The sequence below is a fragment of the Furipterus horrens genome, unplaced genomic scaffold (genome assembly GCF_987537825.1).
Source record: "Furipterus horrens unplaced genomic scaffold, mFurHor1.1.pri manual_scaffold_3, whole genome shotgun sequence".
NCBI classification, from domain to species: Eukaryota; Metazoa; Chordata; class Mammalia; order Chiroptera; family Furipteridae; genus Furipterus; species Furipterus horrens.
The window spans coordinates 20,640,311-20,660,645 of NW_028327173.1; the positions used below are offsets into that span (position 1 = coordinate 20,640,311).

Here is a 20,335-nt window from a genome sequence, read left to right on the forward strand (position 1 = left end):
GGGCTTTACTGGCAGGAAGCTTGGGGTGCTGGAGGCTTGTGGTTGGGCTGCTGGGGCCCGGTTGGCTGCAGAGCCCTCAGGAGGAGGCAGGAAGTCAGGGTGGGACGTGGGCGCGAGGAGTCAGGTGGTGGCTACGACGGCGAGGGGAGCTGAAGCTGTCTGGGCAGCCAGGCTAGGCCAGGAGGACCATGTGAATGGGGCCAGGGGGCTCCTGGGCTGGGAAGGTAAGGAGTATTGGGAACAGGGGTGCAGGGGCTGTGGTGGGGCCTGATAGCAGGGGGCTTCTGTTCGGCATGGGGCCAGTCTACCTGGGTATGCAGCAGCCCTTTAGGCTAGGGGACAGAAGAACATTGCTGGAGGTCAGGTAGGAGGAATGCAATGCAGCCAGATGCTCTGTCCTGCGTAGTTGTTGGCTCTTGGTTCTGCAACACTGCCCACTATGGGCCTCTACCTCACTGGGAAATCTAGCACATGGACTGTCAGGTATTAAAAAGGCCTTCCAAAATCCCCAAGTCCAGTGCTCACTTTGGCAGCACACATACAATCCACAAGACCAGTCCTTCATCCCATGATGGATGAGCCACTTGACGTCCAGAGGGGGTGTCCCTCAGCAGCGCAGTGGCAGAGCCGGGTCTTGGGAAAAAGTGATAATCTAGGCTGGGACCCCTCCCATGGAACAGGATAATGGACAGGCTTGAGTCAAGGGACCCAGGAATCCTTCTGGTTGCTGGGGCAGACCCCACTGACAAGAATCTCATAAGAGAGATCGGAGTCACCCAGAGCATCGGATGGACACGAGTGAAGTAATTTTAGCCTGAGTGATCAGCATTGCCCGTTGGGAGTGAATGGATATGTGAGGACATATTTATCATCTGAGGTGGTGCCTCCAGGGCAGAAATATCTAACCGGAAACAGGGAAATTGGAGTGGAAAGAAAGAGAGGAGAGGGCGAGAGGAAGGGCTATTTTTATCCCAGACAGGGTTGTGGTTGGCCCTGGATGAGGAACATCTGAACTTCGATCTGGGAAGTTGCCATTCCTGCCCCTGCCAAGTGTCACAGATGTCCTCCCCTCTCCCCTCGCTTGCCCGTTTCCGCAGCCCCACGCACACAGCCGTGGCATGTGTAGGGCCAATTAGTCCTGTGGATTCCTGCTTCAAACCCAGAAAGGCATAGTCAGCTACCAGCCCACCCCCTCAGTCTCTCTCAGCCTTCAGATAATGTGGGGAGTCCCCACTGCCCCAGACTCTCCAGGTTTCCCCCGCCATTGGAATTTTTCTTGACACAAAATTTCCATCTAGTCAGCATATCCAACCTTCCTTCTGTCCCTAGCTCCAAGACCTGTAGACCTTTGTGGGGGCTGGGGAACACGCTGGCTCTTCCTGCACTTTGGGGAGGCTTATCCACACCCTGGACAGGCACAAGCAGTCCCCCAACTCCCCTGCCAGTCCAGCCTGTGCTGATAGGTGACTCAGGGCCAAGGGTCACATGTTCTTCTCGAAGGGAAAAAGGCCAAATGACAGGGCAAAAGGACTAGCTGAGGGTTCAGAGGATGGGAGAAGACTTAGGCGATTTGGAAGGCTTCTTGGAGGAACCAAGGCAGTTCTGAGAAGGACGAAGGCCTATTTTGCAGAGTACCTAAAACATGAAGCCAAGGTCATTGTCCCTGGGTTCAGTTCCTTGGGTACCTTGAGGGCAGAGATCTCAGATCAAAGCAAAATGCAAGAGAGCCAGTGCAAGAAACAGGCGTTTCAGAGGCAGGCAGTCTCAGGTACAATTCCGGTTCTGCCATTTTTTTGAACAAGTAGTTTCACCTCTCCGAACTCCAGTTTACTTATCTGTAAAGAAGCAATAATGAATCTCTCCCTTACAGGGTGCCTGTAGCTAATTGAAGAGAAAATACTGACTATACTATGCTGTGGGTAATACCTGATACATAGTAGGTGCTTAACAGAGGTTTGGTACTGTCTCTTCCCGCAAGGGAGGACGGTCCACACCCAGAATTACTCCTGCTCAGCACTTGGCAGACCAGTGAACCACCCATTCCCTCACACTTGTCGTGTGGCTTTGCAAATGAACTTGTTTCCTGTGTATAGTGGGTGTGAGAATTGTAGACGAGGCTACAGGTCCCCTACATAGCTACACACACTCATACACACCCTCCCAAACACCATACATATAATCATTGGAAAATACATGTATGCATGCATGTTCAGAGGCAGAGGCAGGGACTACACATACGACACACATTGGACCCTACAAGTCCGTACGCACACCCACAAGCTGATGGCTTCAAGGCCAAGCTTATTTCGGTGAAAGCAATGCTGAGAGAAGCTGGTGTGTGGGCGGCATGGGGACAGGCGGGACCAAGATACCATCCAGGGATGTGGCCTCCGCTAACAACAAACTTCAATGTCGGTTTTAAAGTATCTGGAGTTGCATTTCTAGTGCTTATTCTAAAGAACACTAGTTCCTTGGGGCGCCCGGAAAGGAAAAAGTTCTGGGGTCAGCTACAAACTGTCCTCTATTAGCTTCACGGTGACCTTGAGCTTGTTAAAGCTCTGAATATCCCTCCAGAAAAGGAGCCAGTGTCTAACCCAGTGTTTCCCAAACTTCCTTGATCCTCCTCAAAGGATGTGTCTCTTAGCAGAGTGCAATTGTTGGTGGTCTTGTTGTTTTTTTTTTGTTTTTCAAGTACAACATTAGCACAGGATTTGAATTTTTAAAATTCAAACAGTATAGAGGTATATAAAGAAATACAAGAAATGCAGCTCCCTCCAATCTCACTCTTGGGAGATGCTCCCTGTGGACAACTGGGTGTGCGTCCTTCCAGAATTTCCTATGTTTGGCTGCTGAAAAGCCTCGCGGTTAACAGCCTAGTCTCTTGAGACAGGTAGACCCAGGTTCAGATGGCCACTCCACCACTCATTTGTTTGTTACAAAGCCTCAGACAAATCGCTTTACCCTATTTGGGCCTCAGTTTTTGCATTTGTAAAATGGGGATAATAATAGCACTTACTTCATAGGATTATTATGAGAATTACATGAAATTATGCAAATAAAGGCTTAGCATGAAACCCAGCTTAAAAGAATCTCCTATATATACATAGTTAAAGGCAAATAGGCTTATACTCTATGTTCTGTTCTGTAACTTTTTACCATGTTATATCTAGGACATCTTTCCATGTTAATACATGGAAACCTACCCCACCTTTTTAAGTTTTAGCTAACCATCATTAACTTGGTAAGTGAGTAATTGTGGTGACTTTGAGATGCTATTTCCTGGCAAGTGTTGCTGCTTTGTATTGTCAGTGTTGTTGGGAATCGCAGACATTACCGATTAGTGAGCTGAAAAGAGAGAGGTCTTTTTGCTTCCTGTGAAAATGAAGTGACCTGCCAGACAGGCACCCACCTCAGTCACAGAGGACAGGGCCAGGTGAATGGGAACCTGTCTATTTGCTCCTTCTGTGTCCCCAGTGCTAGATCAGAGCTTGGCACATAAGGAACGGCCATTAAATTTTGTCAGTAGGCTAGCCAATTAAGAGAATTGTGCCTCCTCTAACTCACTGACACAGGCCTAAGCTCAAAGTTGTCTCATGGTGCAGCATTTCCAAAAATATGGCCTGTGCACCATTGATGTGGGTGAATGATTTTGGGGGTTAATGAATGGACATGTACAAATGCAAATTTATGTCATATTATGTGTTTATTTTAATATATAGTGATTTCTATTTACGGCTGGTGTTACTGGTTTTCTATTTATTGTAGTAAAGTTTAATTTTAGATAAATACATTAAAGGTGAAAAGGTGGTTCATGAAAATACCAAAACGTAAAAAAAGAAAAGAAAATGATTCATCATTTTAGTCTGGAAAATGTTTAACGCTGGTGTAATGAAATGTTCATGCTAGCTTCAAATAACTATATTCACATTAATTTAGTCCTTACTATACGCCAAGCACCATGTTAAGCATTTTATTATATGGGATCATCTATATATCATATGTAATGCTCACAGTAGCCCTAGATGCAGGTTCTATTTTTATTCTCATTTTGTAGAAGTCGCCGAGGGAAGCTGGGGAAGATTTAGTAAACTGCCCAAAGGCCCTCTGCCAGTGAGTGACTAGGAGGTCTTGGGATTGAACTTGGGTCACTATGCCATGGATATGGTGAGCTGAGCCTCCATGACTTACAGACTCTCAGAAAGTTTAACAAAACAGCATGGATTGTCAAGCTGTACATAAGGCTTTGTCCTGATAAAATCCTCATAAGGCAAAATGCACACAGAGGTACATGAAAGAGGGGACTCACTACAAGGGATTACTAGGTACATGTAAGTTACTAGTTGGAAGGCCTCTACCAAAAATACCAGTTTACAGCAACAATAAACTCGTTTGTGAGAATAAATACAACTTGTTTGCACGTAAGAGGAGACTTATCTTTTTGTTCCCTATTTTTGGGAACTCTGACCTCACAGAGTTAATTCAAAAGTGGTATTATATTAAGAAGGAACACTTGAAAAAGAAGGCAACTCAGGACACATCCCTGTTTTACCCAGAAGAAATTATTTCCCATGCCTGCCAATCCTGATTCCTGAGTATTGTGATGAAGGTTCTGTATGGGCATCCTTAGCTAAAACTCTTCATTGAACATTTGCAACTTGGCCAATAACCAAATCTTGCCCGAAGAAAAAGGTTAGGAAAATGTTTTAAATTATTCCTGACTGATTTTGCTATAAGGTGGCCCAGAATACCACAGTGGTCTGAAGTGGAATAGCCTGCCTGCTCGTGACCTAAAGGATTATTCTGAGAAACCCAGGCAAGAAGCTGGCACGTATTTTGGACAGAATGTTCAATAAATGAATAGGTTTACAGTTAAGGGGAGGAAAAGTGTTGCCTTTTTTTTGTGTTCATTTGTTTTTAAGGGGGTAAAGCACATTCTAGGGCCAGCCAGGCCAAATAATGTCTATGGAGTTGATAAAAGTAAATGAGTTAGCAAGAATCAGCAGAACTCATCCAGATATGATTCCTAAAGAAGGCTGGGGTCAGAAAATCTAGTCCAGGACATCCCACAGCCTCAAATTTTTGATCAATTCTACTTAATGTAAGCTGGGCCACTGTGTATGTTGGGTGTTTCACTGAGGGGCAAGAAGGGCTGGGGACTGAAATGTAACCCTCACTCTGCTCTCTTAATTTTTTTTTTTTTTAGATTTTATTCATTTATTTTTTTAGAGAGAGGGGAAAGGAGGGAGAAAGAGAGAGAGAGACATCAATGTGTGAGAGATACAGGGTTGCCTTTTGTCTGCCCCCAACTGGGGACCTGGCTCGCAATCCTGGCATGTGCCCTGACTGGGAATCGATCCGGTGACCCTTTGGTTCACAGGTTGGTGCTCAATCCACTGAACCACACCAGCCAGGGCCACTCTCCAAATTTTTTAACCCCAGGGAGGGGTAGCCCATCCAATTGGCACTAAGTGCTCTGTGGACCATTGGCAGCCTTGAGTTTGACCAGAAACATTCCAGACCCTATTCAGAGGAGATCCACAATCTACAAATTCCTGCTAATGACCTTGAATTCCTGAGTTGGGAGAAGAGAATGTCCTGATTTATTCACCCCAGAATCTGCCCTTATCGATGATTCTGAGAGTCCTGGGGATTCCTTGGATTTTCTCTCTCTCTTTTTTTTTCCAGACAATGAGAAGTTTATATTAAGCTTTAATTTTGACTTTCTTTTTGCTGACCTAATTTATTAATCTGGTTATGCCATTTTGGCTATTCGGCAATATTTGTCAAACAATGACCAGAAGAATGGGACCCACATTTTATTTGAAAAGATGTATACATATACGATCTCACAATTACAGAGGGACAGGTACAAACTATGTATATCCCCATTTTGTATATATCCATCTGCACACACAGATTCATACAAACTAATGGCTATGCATACATTAGCATGATGCTCACTGAATCATAGACCTCCATATGTATGCACTTGCATTCACCAATCAGGTAAATGTACACTCAGAAACATGCATCATAGCCCTGGCTGGTGTGGCTCAGCCTGCAAACCAAAAGGTCCCCAGTTTGATTCCCAGTCAGATTACATGCCTGGGGTTGCAGGCCAAGTCCCCAGTTGGGGGCATGCGAGAGACAACGGAAGTATCTCTTGCACATTGTTGTTTCTCTCCCTATCTTTCTCCCTCCCTTTCCCTCTCTCTAAAAAGAAGAGTAAGTAAATAAAAATATTTTTTTAAAAAGAAACATACATTCCAGGTAGAGGGAGAATCTTGAAGAGAAAGGACTTTGTTAATAGCACAATGATTACATTTTTGATGGAGAGTGGATCCCACCCTGTCAGACCTGCCTCCCTGCCCATTTTTTCCGTGACCCCTCAGGATCCCCCACCCTCTTTAGACTTCCCAGGGAATAAAGGGTAGTGGAGAGTACCTTGATAAAGGAGGTAGGAGCCTGATTTGAGTTTCGCCTCATGTGCTATTTGGAAAATTACTTAACTTCTCTGATCCTCTAGGTTTTCCATCTAAAACTCTTCCCTCCTAAGGACTCCTTTGCCCTTTCCTTGTTGTACTTACGCCCCTCTCCATGGAGCTCATGATTTTGAAGTTTTTGCTATTAAACTACCTCATTTAGGTACTAATTTTCTTGTTTTCTAGTTCAAATTTTAATCAGAGACTTAACTAAGTTGGCACTAAAGACACAATAATCCAATTTAGCAAAGTAAGAAATAAATAAGAATGCAATTTCCCTTCAGATTTTTAAAATATTGAAATAACCTGGAGGCCTACAACATTATCCAGGGACCTTCCTCATAGTGGCTCTAGGCTGGGAGCCCCTCACCAAAATAATCTCTGACATTGACAGATCCTAGAGTCTTCTGATTGCTGCCAGGCCTTACACTCTACAGCCCAACTTTGTTAGAGAGCAGGGTCTGCTACCTACAGCTGGAGGTCTTCAGGAACATAAAACAAGCCACAGAGGAAACACTAGGAGTCAGATACTGGCAGAGTTAGCGTTCCTTTCGCCTTAATTTAACACAGCTTGACTTTTTCTCACTCATGGTCTGTCTTTAGGGATGTCAGGTTCTCTCTGGTAGACCCAGATTCAGTCCGGGATCAGGTCCTGCCTGTATGACTTCTTGGATCCTGAGCCTAAGGCTTTGTGGCTTCTTTTCCCTCCCCAGGTGACCCCCAGCTTGGACCAGGTACCAACTCCTAGCTCTATAATCTCCAGCCTGAATTTTTTCTGCTCTTCTACTGACCTCTCTTCACTGCTTTTTTAAAAAAATATATTTTATTTATTTATTTTTAGAGAGAAGGGAAGGAAGGGAGAAAGAGAGGGAGAGAAGCACCAATCAACTGCCTCTCACATGGTGCCTCTCGCAGGCGTCCAGAATGGGGGCCAAATCAACCCAGGCATGTGTCTGACTGGGAATTGACCCAAGACCCCTTGCTCCACTAGACAATGCCCAATCAACTGAGCCACACCAGCCAGGGCTTTTTTTTTACCTTTTTTGGAAGCCTCTAAGAATGTCAGGCTTGAAAGGGACCTTACTGATTTCAATCCACACTCCATCTAGTATTGGCATTCTCACTACACTATAACCAACCTGTGGTTTTTCAAGGCCTGTTCGAATATCATGAACAACAGGATGCTCATGACCTTACTAGATAGCTCAGCTCTTCTTAGGTTGGCTCCAGGTTAACATCAGTCCTTTGCTGGAGGCTTTGTTACTAACCAGTTCCTGGCCATAATAAAAATAGCAGTCAAAAAGCCTTTTGTAGGGGGTGGGTGGGATTGCTGGGGAAGGGGGGCAGAGGGGAGCAAAGGGGAGAAAATTGGAACTATTGTAACAATATAATCAATAAAATACACTTTAAAAAAAGCTATTTGTAGTCACAGATGGGTGAACTGTGGCTGAACAGGATTTCTCAAATGTCTATCCCACCGCCCTCCAGGATGCCTAACGGTAGGGGTAGGAGTTTATGTGTACCCTTTTTGTTGATTTGGCTTAAAATTCCATGTATACTTTGCATTTTCCTCTTATAAATCTAAGTTTAACTCTATGAAGAAAGTCAAGGAAGATGCTCTGGGAAGATGCACATGGGTGACTCCAGTACCCATGGGAGGTTATGTGTACAGTACAGTGGTCCCTCTATATCGCAGTTCACTTATCGCGGCCTCACTGTATCGCGGGATTTAAAAAAATATTATATTTAATTATTTATCACATATTTTTTGCTATATCGCGGGATTTTGCGATACTGTATATGTATGTTGTTAAAGTTACATAGGTTTAAGAGTGTAGAATATGTTTAAGAACATAAGTAGTGTTTATAAAAGTGTGGAAAAGATTAATAAGGGAGTGGGAAAGGTTAATAAAGGTCTGGGAACAGTTTATAAGTGTGTGGGAAGGGTTTATAAAGCCTTAAAAATATATAAATACTAAAATAAATGTAAGGTTCCTGCTTCGAGGATTTTCACCTATGGCGGGGGGGTCTAGAAGTAATACCCACGATAAGGAGGGAATACTGTATCTCAGTGCAAGAAATGGGAGCTTGGTCCTGGCCAGGTAGCTCAGTTGGTTAGAGTGTTGTTCCCATACACCAAAGCTGCCGATTCAATCTCCAGTCAGGATACACACAAGAATCAAGCAATGAATGCATAAATAAGGGGAACAACAAATCAAAGTTTCTCTCTCTTTCCCTCCCTCTCTCTCTCTGTAAAATCAGTAAATTTAAAAAGAAAAGAAAAGGAAGGAAGGAAGGAAGGAAGAAAGAAAGAAAGAAAGAAAGAAAGAAAGAAAGAAAGAAAGAAAGAAAGAAAGAAAGAAAGAAAGAAAGGAAGAAAGAGAAAGAAAGAAAGAAAGAGGAGCTTAAAGCAAAGAGGATTATTTCCCAGTACTGTTCCCCCACTCTCCAAAGCAGAGGTTGGTAGGGCAGAATGGGCACTGGTGGAAGTCTTTCTAAGCTCTAAACTAAGTTAACATTTATGTAAGTTTATGAGAAAGGGATGATGATCCTTATTTAACAGAAAAGGTGAAGGGAAGCTCAGGAAGAATGATTTCAGCAAAGTCAGACAGTAAGTGTCAGAACCAGGATTTGAACTCAGGTGTCTCTGACTATGGCCTGCACTTGGGTCTTTTTATTTATTTATTTTTTAAATTGAGCTATAATTGACATGTGTGCTTACGTTTTGCTAACTCAAACCTCCACTGCCTCCACTTCCACTTGGGCCCAGGATGGATTAGAAACTCTAGCTTTGGTCTACCCCAAATAAGTTGTGTGAATTTAAGCAGGCCTCTCTGGGCCTTGGTTTGTTCACCTAAAACCAGAGATTAGACTTGTGCTTGCTAAGACCTTTGCATATGGGAGAATCTGTGCATTTCTGTGCATTTCAAAATTTTTTCAAAAAGGAAAAAGGACTCATGGACATGGGCAACAATGTGGTGATTGCTGGAGGGGGGATTATAAGAGGGATAAATGGTACTGGTAAAAATTTAAAAGAAACCTTAAAAAAAATAAAGGTCTGTATGGAGTTAAATTTTTAAAAAAATTCTTTAATCACAGTTGACATTCAATATTATATTAGTTTCCAGTGTACAATAGTGGCTAGACATTTATATAATTTACAAAGTAATCCCCCTAATAAGTCTAGTGCCCATCTAGCATCAAACATAGTTGTTACAATATTATTGACTATATTCCTGATGCTGTACTTTACAACTCAGTAACTATTTTATAACTGTGAACCTGAACTTCTTAATCCCTTCACCTTTTTTTACCCAGCCCTCGAACCCCGCTTCCATCTGGCAACCACCAGATCCCTGTATCTATGAGTTTGCTTCTGTTTTGTTTATTCTGTTCTTTAGGTTCCACATGAGTGAAAATCATATAGTATTTGTCTTTCTCTGTCTGACTTATTTCACTTATAATACCCTCTAGGTCCATCCATGTTGGTACTAATGGTAAGATTTCATTCTTGTTTTTGGCGGAGTAATATTTTGTTGTATATACTCATGTTCCACTTCTTCTTTATCCAATCGTTCATTAATGGATGCTTAGGTTGCTTTCAAATTGTGGCTATTATATATGAAATGTCCTTCTTGTTCTCTTGTTATAGATTTTGTTTTAAAGTCTATTTTGTTTAAGTATTGCTACCTCAGCTTTTTTTTTTTTCATTTCCATTTGCATGAAATATCTTTTTCCATCCCTTTACTTTCAATCTGTGTGTGTCTTTCCATCTGCAGTGGGTCTCTTGTTGGCAGCATACTATGGGTCTTGTTTTCTTATCCATTCAGCCACCCTATGTCTTTTTATTAGAGCATTTAACTTATTTACATTTAAAATATTATTGATAGGTATGTAGTTATTGCCATTTTATTATTCATATTTTTTTCTTTTTTCTTCTTAAACAAGTCCCTTTAACATTTCTTGTGTTACTGGTTTGGTGGTGATGAACTTTTTCGCTTTTTCTCCTCTGGGAGAGAATCTGTGCATTAACCCTCCACATACCAGTCAACATTTGTTAATGACAACTACTTCAGGGTGCTGGGGCATTTAGGCAAATAAAGCACATGTTCTGTACTTGAGAAATTCCCTCATCTCATGAAGGGGATGGAAGAGGTAGTGGGGCTGACAGATAAATCAGTCTAGTTATGGCACTCAGTGCCTAAGTTGATGATTGTGGTCTGAGCAGAACTGTAGGAGCAAAGAGCACTGGGAAGGCTTCACAGAATAGGTGACATTTGAGCTGAGCCTTGAAGGTTGAGTTCAATGAATGGACAAAAAGAGCATTCCAAGGCAGAGGAATCACATATGCAAAGGCATGAAGTATGAAAATAGTGTGGGGTGTTTGGGAGAGACCAGAGTAGCTCATAACACTGGCTGTGTGAGTGTGTGGGTGGGGGTGCTTATTTGTGTATTTGTAACACAATAGACCGAGGAGGTGGAGTTGATCTTGATATTAAAGGGCCTTGAATGCATGGTAAAATAAACTTTATTTGAGGACTAGTGCTTTCCAAGCAGTTCTGCGGATCAGCCCAGGGATGGAGGTGTCTCAGGGACTCCTAGGGACTTCAGAGAGAGGCCCACTTTACTTCAGGCAGAACAGCTCCATTTTTGCCTGCTGTATCTATGGGGTTCTGCTTGATTTCATCTGACAAAAAGTTTCCACTGCTAAAGCAAGCAAACAAATAAAAAAAGGTACGACCAATAGGGCCGCTGAAGGATTTTCTGCTGGGGAGAAGCAGAAGGAACCCTCTGAAGGAGACTTTGTGTATGGGAGGGGTAATGGGGCAGAGGCTGATGGCTGACTTTTAGGAGCATGAATCATTTTTATTCAGCTTCCTGGGTTGGAGAAGGGAATTGTATTAGGAGGTGGGGCGCACGCACTTCTCAGGTAGGGGCGGATCAAAACTTAGGTCTCCCCTCAGGGCTCGGGGGAAGTGTGTGATCTCTAGTAGGTAGTCCCCCAACATGGGGGATGGGCAGAGAGAGAGAGTTGGGGAGAAGCAGGAAGCGGGCAGCTAGACTCACAAAGGTGCCTGTGGCGGTTTGCCCATCCCAGGTGGGAGGGCGGGGCCTAGTGTGACTTGAGTATCTAGGGCCCCATTTCAACTTTTCTATGGCTGGTGAATGGGGGCCTGGGGAGGAGAGTTGGCAATTTCAGATACTTCTGGAAGTTCCCAGGGCTAGAACTTCCCATTTCTGATGTTGGGCAAGTAGATCTTGGGGGAGCCCCTTAAGTCCCCTCTCCATTCCCCTAGGGACCATGGGCTGTAGCTGCAGCTCAAACCCTGAAGATGACTGGATGGAAAACATCGATGTATGTGAGAACTGCCATTACCCCATAGTCCCACTGGATGGCAAGGCCATAGTAAGAAGGACGACGGGGGCGGGGCGGGGTGGGGCGCGGCGGGGGCGTGGGGTGGGTGGCTTGGAGAGGGAGCTGGGTGGAACACACAACTCAGAAGAACAAAGTAGACCCACTGTAGGTCACTGAAATAACAGAGTGGCCCTTTCCCCTGGAATACAGAAATGAAAAGAGCCCCAGAGCGGGGGTGGTGGTGGGGCTCTCCTAAGATTACACAGCAGGCAGTTGGCAAATTCAGGGATAAGACCTAGCTAGGCTGTAGAAGCGAAGGAGAGCAGGGAGGTGGGGAGGGGAGCCAGGGTCTGACCAAGGCTCCTGATTTCATTCTCACCCCTCACCCCCACAGCAGCCCTTTCGGAATGGCTCTGAGGTGCGGGATCCACTGGCCGACTACTACGGAGGAGACTCCAAGCCCCCAGCTTCCCCACTGCAAGGTGACCTCAGCCAGCAGGGCGCAGAAGATAAGGATCCTTGGCTGTGTGCCTCCATCTCCTTCCCGCCAACCTCTGCTCTGTCCTGCCTGTCTTGCCCCCAGTGTTGTGCTCTGCCCTTTAACTCCTCAACTCCCTTCCTATTTCAGGCTAGTTCTCCCTGACGTCTTCTTGTCTTTACAGATAACCTGGTTATCGCTCTGCACAGCTATGAGCCCTCTCACGACGGAGACCTGGGCTTCGAGAAGGGTGAACAGCTCCGTATCCTGGAGCAGTGAGTGTTCCCTCTCTGCCACCCATCCTTGCCTTGTAGCAATGAGGGAGGGGAGATCTTCAGCACCGCAGCCCTCGCGCAGGTCCTGACTGGTTTGCGCCCTTGGCACAAAATGGGAGGCTCGAGAGTGCTGTGCTGGAGGGTGGGGTGGCATGTGATAACTGGGGTTCTGAGGGAGGGTTTCAGCCAAGCCCAAGGCTGAGCGGGCCACGCTGACCACCTGCTGTTGCTCAGGAATGGTGAGTGGTGGAAGGCGCAGTCCCTGACCACCGGCCAGGAAGGTTTCGTCCCCTTCAACTTCGTGGCCAAAGCGAACAGCCTGGAGCCCGAACCGTGAGTGGGGACTCGTCGTGGGGATGGGTAGGAGCAAGCAGACCCAGGGACCCTGCAGCAGAGGAGAGGCGCTAGGGGTGATGGTGAATGCTTAAGGCTGCTGGAAGAAGAACCCTCCAGCAGACCACGGCTTTCTCTTCTGCCTTGCGCAGCTGGTTCTTCAAAAACCTGAGCCGCAAGGACGCGGAACGGCAGCTCCTGGCCCCCGGGAACACGCACGGTTCCTTCTTGATCCGGGAGAGCGAGAGCACCGCGGGTGAGTGGTAGGAGGGACCGCGGTGGATGGCACCGCGGGCTAGCGCCTGGGAGCCCAGGTGCGGACCAGGAGAGCCCGTGGGGAGGGGCGCGGTGGCCGAGGCGCCACTCGCAGGAGGACACCCCCTGCCCCTCTTTTGCTTTCGTTTATCCATTCTTTTATTCAGGATCGTTTTCCCTGTCCGTCCGAGACTTCGACCAGAACCAGGGGGAGGTGGTGAAACATTACAAGATCCGTAACCTGGACAAAGGAGGCTTCTACATCTCCCCCCGCATCACTTTTTCCGACCTGCACAAATTGGTCCACCATTACACCAGTGAGCGCAGCAATACCCCCTCAGACCTGGGCCAGAGGCTCCTTCACCTGTGCCCTGTCAGCCTGCCTCCCCCAAGTCCCTCTCGGGGATGCCCTCTCCTTCATTCTGGGCAGCGGGTGAGGTGCGGTACCCTATAGCCGCACAGGTGCCGGGTGACAGCCCCGCCAGTCTATTTCCCCTAGACGGGGTTTGGTGAAGTGGGGACTGGGTGGGGGTAATCGATTCTCGCCATGTTCACCGCCCTGCTCCCTCCCTTGTCCTTGCAGATAATCCGGACGGGCTATGCACGCGGTTGAACCGCCCCTGCCAGACCCAGAAGCCCCAGAAGCCATGGTGGGAAGACGAGTGGGAGGTTCCCAGGGAGACGCTGAAGCTGGTGGAGCTGCTGGGGGCTGGCCAGTTCGGGGAGGTGTGGATGGGTGAGTGAGGCTCTCCAGGGCTGCGGGAAAGGAGGAGAGGCGGTCCGCTGAGGTGGTTAGAGCCCCGCGACAGTCTGGGTGCCGGGCTCCTAGTGACTTCCCCCAACCCCTCCCGACCCCAGGGTACTACAATGGGCACACAAAGGTGGCAGTGAAGAGTCTGAAGCAGGGAAGCATGTCCCCCGACGCCTTCCTGGCCGAGGCCAACCTTATGAAGCAGTTGCAACACCAGCGGCTGGTCCGGCTCTACGCGGTGGTCACCCAGGAGCCCATCTACATCATCACGGAATACATGGAGAATGGTGAGCGCCACCGCCGTGCTCGGCCACTGGGGGGCGCTGCCGCCCCCCTGCTTCTTCCAGAGGGTGGAGGAGATCTATCTGCTTTTTCTGGCTCAGCTATTAAAGTTGCTAGAGTTTTCCTGAGCCCCTAAAGACTTGCCTCAAGAGGCGAGAAGAGAGCATGTCTTCTGAGCTCCTGTGGGAACTCAGCCTAAGGTGGTGGGCTCTGAAAGAGCATTCGGCCCCGATCTTCCAATGACCTGTGATCCCTTTGCCTTCTTCAAAGCCCCACATTGATCTAAGGATGCTTGTTCTCAGGAAATGAGTGGTTCTCTAATCCCATTTATTTCCCTTCTGCCCCTGAACCTTGGGAGGCCAGATCTGTCCCAAAGCCCTCTTTTTCACTTCTGGGTGAGCCCTTCCCCCTCCCTTGGTCTGCTATTGGACAGAGTAAGAGCCCCAGGAAGGTAAACAGGAATTTTTCAGGCAAGTTTTGCCACTGCTTTGCTGTATGACGCAGGTCAAGTCCCATCTGGTGCTCAGTTTCCCTAAGTATAACAGCAGAAATCTAAACAGTTCACCCACAAATAATATAGAGACGTTATTAAGGTTTTTAGAGTCTGACTGCTTGGGTTAGAATTCTGGCTTCACAATTCTGTGGCCTTGAGCTAATGATTTCACTTATCTTTGTCATGGTTTCCTCATCTGTAAAATGGTGATTATAACACAGTAGTAACTTTCTCATAGGTCTTTATGGAGATAAAAGAGTTAATGCATATAGAGAAGTTAGAACAGTACCTGCCACATATTAACTGTCAGTAAGTTTGTTATTTGGCTCCGATTCTTTGGGAGTACAAGATTTCTCCCTCTTTCGAGAAGGAAAAAAAAAGCTGTTCATTGGTGAATGGATTTTGGAAATGGCAAATAGGTTTTATCATATGAGCCAACTTTAATTGGTAGTTGCTTGGAGTTCTGTGTTGAGAAGGATTCTGAGGCTCATTGGAAGTGAGTGCTAGGATTGATTAGTAACGTCTGCCATGGACACAAGGGAGGAATGGCAGTATATGTCACATATTTGCTGTGTTTGGGTGAGGCCTATATCTTTGGTGACTAATTCAGCACTCATGGTGGGGACACTTAGGTTGTTGTCATCTTCACACAAAGTTTTAAACTCATGAGAAGGAACAGCAGTCACTAGCTCCAATCTAGCAACTCTCAGCCTCTCAGGCCCCCCGGCATCTCTTTCCATACCCTTTTTAATGCATTCAGCATGCATTTATTGCTGCTTATTTTGGGATGAGCACTGGGAACACAGATGGACAAAACAAGTTGCCTCCTATCAGAGAAATCTCATTGTACTTATGTGCACTAGGAAAACCAGAGTTTGTGCCATAGGAAAGTTCCAGCATGCCACAGGGAAAGCAGATGATGATGTAATTTATTCTGTCTGGAAAAATCTAGAAAGGCTTCCTAGAGGAATAAGTCTAGCTGGGCCATGAAAAGAAAAGTAGAATTTTTATCAGGTACAGATGGGAGAAAGAGACTTTGGGGAGAGAGCCCAATGGTCTATGTGAAAAATGTCAAAATTGTCTAGGGTGGGTGGGGTGAGAGTAACAGAAGTGTGCAGGGGGTGGGGGGGGGTTGAAAGGAGAAGAAACTACAAAGTGGACCATACAGGGTTTTGGATGCCTGGTTGAGGAGTTTGAGCTCTACCCTATTAGTGACAAAAAGCTTACAGATCTCTTCAAGCATGCCCCATCCTAGTTCCTGGGAAAAAAACCTTCCCAGGCATATATCCCAGGCATCCTCACTCTGAACAGATAAACCTCCTTTCCACATGTCAGACACTGCTTCTTCAAACCCCCTCCCCTCACCACGAGGGGAGTGGAGTCTGGGGGCTCCCCGCTGGGGCAACTTGGGTCAGCAACTTTTGCTTCTGCCCACAGGGAGCCTGGTGGATTTTCTCAAGACCCCTGCGGGAATCAAGCTAACCATCAACAAACTCTTGGATATGGCAGCCCAAGTAAGGAGACTTGGTAGGGCTGAGCACGGGCACAGGCCAGTGGGGTAAGGACTGGCCCACAACTGCTGACCTATACCTGGCCTGCAGATTGCAGAGGGCATGGCATTCATTGAAGAGCGCAATTATATCCACCGTGACCTGAGGGCCGCCAACATCCTGGTGTCTGACACCCTGAGCTGCAAGATTGCAGATTTTGGCCTAGCACGCCTCATTGAGGACAACGAATACACAGCCAGGGAGGGTAGGTGTGGGATATAGGGACAGTCTGGGGCCTACAGGGTCTGGCCAAGCAGACCCAGGTAACCTCACTCTGTTTCTCCCCAGGAGCCAAGTTTCCCATTAAGTGGACAGCACCAGAAGCCATTAACTATGGGACCTTCACCATCAAGTCAGATGTGTGGTCTTTCGGGATCCTGCTGACGGAGATTGTCACCCATGGCCGCATCCCTTACCCAGGTCAGGGCCAAAGGCAGGCACTAAATAGGATGATGGGGAAGGGCAGCAAAACCCACATCTTTCCACTCACTTTTTCTCAGGCTCAGAATGTGAAAACTTTCTAGCTGTTTCTCCTCCATCTTCTCAGAGAAGTGACTCCAATATCCCCAGTGAGGTACTGCATCAACCACAGCTGGCTTCCATCTCTGTCTCTCCCTTGAGTAATGCCAGCTCTTCTCTTTAGTTCTGACCCTAGCAGCCTAGTGTGGTAGAAGAGAATCAGGCCTGAGAGACAAGAGGCCTGCCTTCTATTATCAGATTTGTGATGATACAAACTTTGTTTGATCAGATCATTCCTTCTTTTCCCATCTGGAAAATGTAAGGTTAGAACATTACCTGGCCTGTATTAAGCACTCAAGAGTGTTAGGTTTTGTTATTAATCATCACTTAGGGCAAGTGACTTCGGGCAGGTGACTTCACCTCTATGAATCTGTTTATTTTTTAAAAGATTTTATTTATTTATTTTTAGAGAGAGGGGAAGGGAGAGAGAAAGAGAGGGAGAGAAACATCAATGTGTGCTTGCCTCTCACATGCCCCCAACTGGGGACCTGGTCTGCAACACGGGCATGTGCCCTGACTGGGAATCAAACTGGCGGCCCTTTGGTTCACAGGCCGGTGCTCAATCTACTGAGCCACACCAACTAGGACTGAGCCTGTTTCTTGATATGAAAAATGAAACTATTTGTGAAAGAACTTGACTCATAATAGGTGTTCACTAATCACTTCCCTTCCCTCTGAAGCTTTCTGACTAGGAGAGAGGTGTAAGCAACTAATTCCCACCCTCTCCCACCCCTCCTTTTATCTCCTGAACAAAGTCCTTTAACCTTGCATTTAGCCAAGAAGGGGATGGAATTTTTTAAAAAGGAACTTGCTAGGAAACTGGGGAAAGGAAATGGAACACAAAGACAGGGCATGGAGGTCATGGAGCACAGTGGCCGGATTGGTAGAAGCTTACCACATCCCAAGAGCAGTGTGCACAGAACTTGGCTCCTAGGAAAGTAAAGGCATGCTAGAATCAGGTGAGAACCTGAAGGACTTCCCTGTCCTGGACTTGCCCCACCACAGAGTCCAGAGACAGTGCTGAGGCTAGAAGCCCACTCTGGTCATCCTGCCAAGGGCCCTCACTGCTCCTCCACTGTGCCCATCGAGGCAAATCCATAGAGAATGTCTGTTAGAAGAAAAAAGGTATTGAAAGCATGATGATAAATGGCAACTAACATGTGGCTTCAGGGTCAGGGAAACAATGAGGAGTACTGGGGGCCTGGGTGAACTTACATCTGCTCCAGCAAATGGCTGCTGTTAAGACACTGGGGGCCCCAAAACTAGATTTTGTTTTTTTAAGAGAAGCCAAAACTTGAAGCTTTAGAAAAATTTGCCCATTTCCAAACATTGGTAATTGATTCAAATAGTTTAAAAACACTTTAGAGGCCAAACCGAAGTAGGTCTGTAGGCTCTATTTAGGCAGATTTAGCCTATTGGTTTGCAGCCTTGGCTCTAGCCTTCGTGTTTACTTCCATGACCTATATCCTCCAATTTGCTGATTTTGAAATGTGAGGGACCCATAGCTGGAGGTCTCCCAGGGAGGGACAAGGCCTGGGGAAGAAAGTGTCTATTGGGTCCTAAACTTTGCAGGAGCAAAACTTTCTATTTTGCCTAGACCCTTACAGGGTTTGTTGTTGTTGTTGTTGTTGTTGTTTTTAAGGTTTTTATTTAATAGCCCTGGCTGGTGTGGCTCAGTGAATTGAGTGCCGGCCTGCGAGTCAAAGAGCCGCTGGTTCAATTCCCAGTCAGGGCACATGCTTGGGCTGTGGGTCAGGTCTCCGTTGGGGGTTGTGTGAGAGGCAACTACACATTGATGTGTCTCTCCCTCTTTCTCTCTCCCCTCTCCTCTCTCTAAAAATAAATAAATAAAATCTTTAAAAAAAATGATTTTTATTTATTTATATTTTTTCAGAGAGAAGGGAAGGATGAGAGGAAGAGAGGGAGAGGAACATGATGTGCAAGGCAAAGATACATGGATTGTTTCTGCCATGATCATATGGTTCTCCAAATCAGGTCCTCTCAGGGTCCACATGCTAGGGGTCTGCCAGGTGGGCCAGGATTGGCACAAAGGGAGGAAACTGATCCCAGAATTATTTTATCTGGGTCATGGAGGGACCTGGTAGGTCTCTGCCCCATACAGGGTCTACTTTGCTGGGGTCCAGAGTCTTATCTGGCTTCCTAAGGCAGCATCTCATGTGCCCGATCCCAAAGCTAGAGAAGCCTCACTACTGTCTTGGCTGTGGGCTCCCATCCTGCCCTGGGCCCTGACTGCCATGTCTTTCCCCACATAATAATAATAATCGCAAGTGTTATTGATGCAGTTTCTCCTCTATGCAGTTTCTCCTCTTCAGGCACTAGGTGCTCTACAGGCACTATCTCATTCAATCCTCATAACAACTCTGTGAGTTAGGAGCTACTATTTGTTCTCTTTTCCAAATGAGAAAACTGAGACTCAGAGAGGTGGGGTGACTTACCCAATATCTTGCAGCCACCAGGTGTGTGTTATTGAGTGTCTAAGCCATAGCAGACACTCCAAGTGGCACAACTGACATTTAGCAGGTACTTACAGTAAGGCCTTACCGTTGATGGAGACAGAGATGTTTTTGGATTGGTGCTCACACCATAACAGTTAAATATCCTCTACGTTGCCCCTATCTGTGGAGTTCAAAAGCCTGGAGCCTTGATGTCCTTTCTCCCATCACCCTCCAGGGATGACCAATCCTGAGGTGATTCAGAACCTGGAGCGAGGCTACCGCATGGTACGACCTGATAACTGTCCAGAGGAGTTGTACGACCTCATGATGCTGTGCTGGAAGGAGCGCCCAGAGGACCGGCCTACCTTTGACTACCTGCGCAGTGTGCTGGAGGACTTCTTCACGGCCACAGAGGGCCAGTACCAGCCCCAGCCCTGAGAGTCCTAGCTGGGGCCTGGAGCCCTGCCCTCATCTAGCCAACCTGGCTGGGGAGAAGCAGTTCTTGTGCCATACCCATTTGGCCTACGCACATAGGGAGACTGTATGTGAATCGTGCCCACATGTGACACATACACTTCTCAGGTCTATACACGGGTTCTTTAGTTGTGTGGGCTCTGCACATGTGTCTTGTACATGTGTAGCCTGTGCATATATGTCTTGGACACCTGTCCAAGTTATCCCTTTCTGGGCCCTCCTACTTCCAGAGACCACCTGCAAAAGGAGAGAGGTCTGTGATTGACACCAGCTCTGCCCACCCACTTTTCCTTCCCCCTGGTCATCAAGAAGTCCCTTGAGGGGGCAACCTTATCTAATACCTCTTTATGCTCCTCTTTGGTGCCTGGCATATATCAGGAGCTCAATAAATGTTTCTTTGTTGATGAAGGTTGTGCATCTCCTTGCTCCCCAATCCTTTCTCTTCTTCCTTGAGAGGGGAGAGTGGGAGAAGATGATAACCATGAATCGGGATGAGAGATGGGATGAGGGGATGTCTGAACTTTATTTCAGCCCTGCTGATGCTGGGGACTAAGAAGAGGTCCCTATGCTTCCCTGTTCGGGCTCTTCAAATGCCAGCCTCAAAGGATTCAGGGCAACCCTTGCCCAGAAC

The 20,335-nt window shown here is 46.7% G+C and overlaps 1 protein-coding gene across 1 annotated transcript; it reads left to right on the top strand.

The window, feature by feature from the left end:
* The first annotated feature begins 103 nt into the window (after positions 1-103).
* Positions 104-20,112, top strand: LCK (LCK proto-oncogene, Src family tyrosine kinase). The gene is made up of 13 exons (XM_090269020.1): positions 104-224; positions 11,780-11,889; positions 12,233-12,320; positions 12,501-12,591; positions 12,826-12,924; positions 13,077-13,180; positions 13,347-13,496; positions 13,763-13,915; positions 14,038-14,217; positions 16,143-16,219; positions 16,307-16,460; positions 16,544-16,675; positions 19,466-20,112. Exons 2-13 carry the CDS (start codon positions 11,785-11,787, stop codon positions 19,666-19,668), a joined length of 1,536 nt encoding a protein of 511 aa, XP_090125146.1. The 5' UTR covers positions 104-224; positions 11,780-11,784; the 3' UTR covers positions 19,669-20,112.
* The last annotated feature ends 223 nt before the right edge of the window (positions 20,113-20,335 follow it).

Bases quoted from the DNA above. Each gene is read 5' to 3' on its own strand.
- LCK (XM_090269020.1), top strand. From the start codon at position 11,785: ATGGGCTGTAGCTGCAGCTCAAACCCTGAAGATGACTGGATGGAAAAC. The intron at 12,925-13,076 runs GTGAGTGGGGAC...TGCCTTGCGCAG, and splicing joins AACAGCCTGGAGCCCGAACC to CTGGTTCTTCAAAAACCTGA. The intron at 16,461-16,543 runs GTAGGTGTGGGA...GTTTCTCCCCAG, and splicing joins CGAATACACAGCCAGGGAGG to GAGCCAAGTTTCCCATTAAG.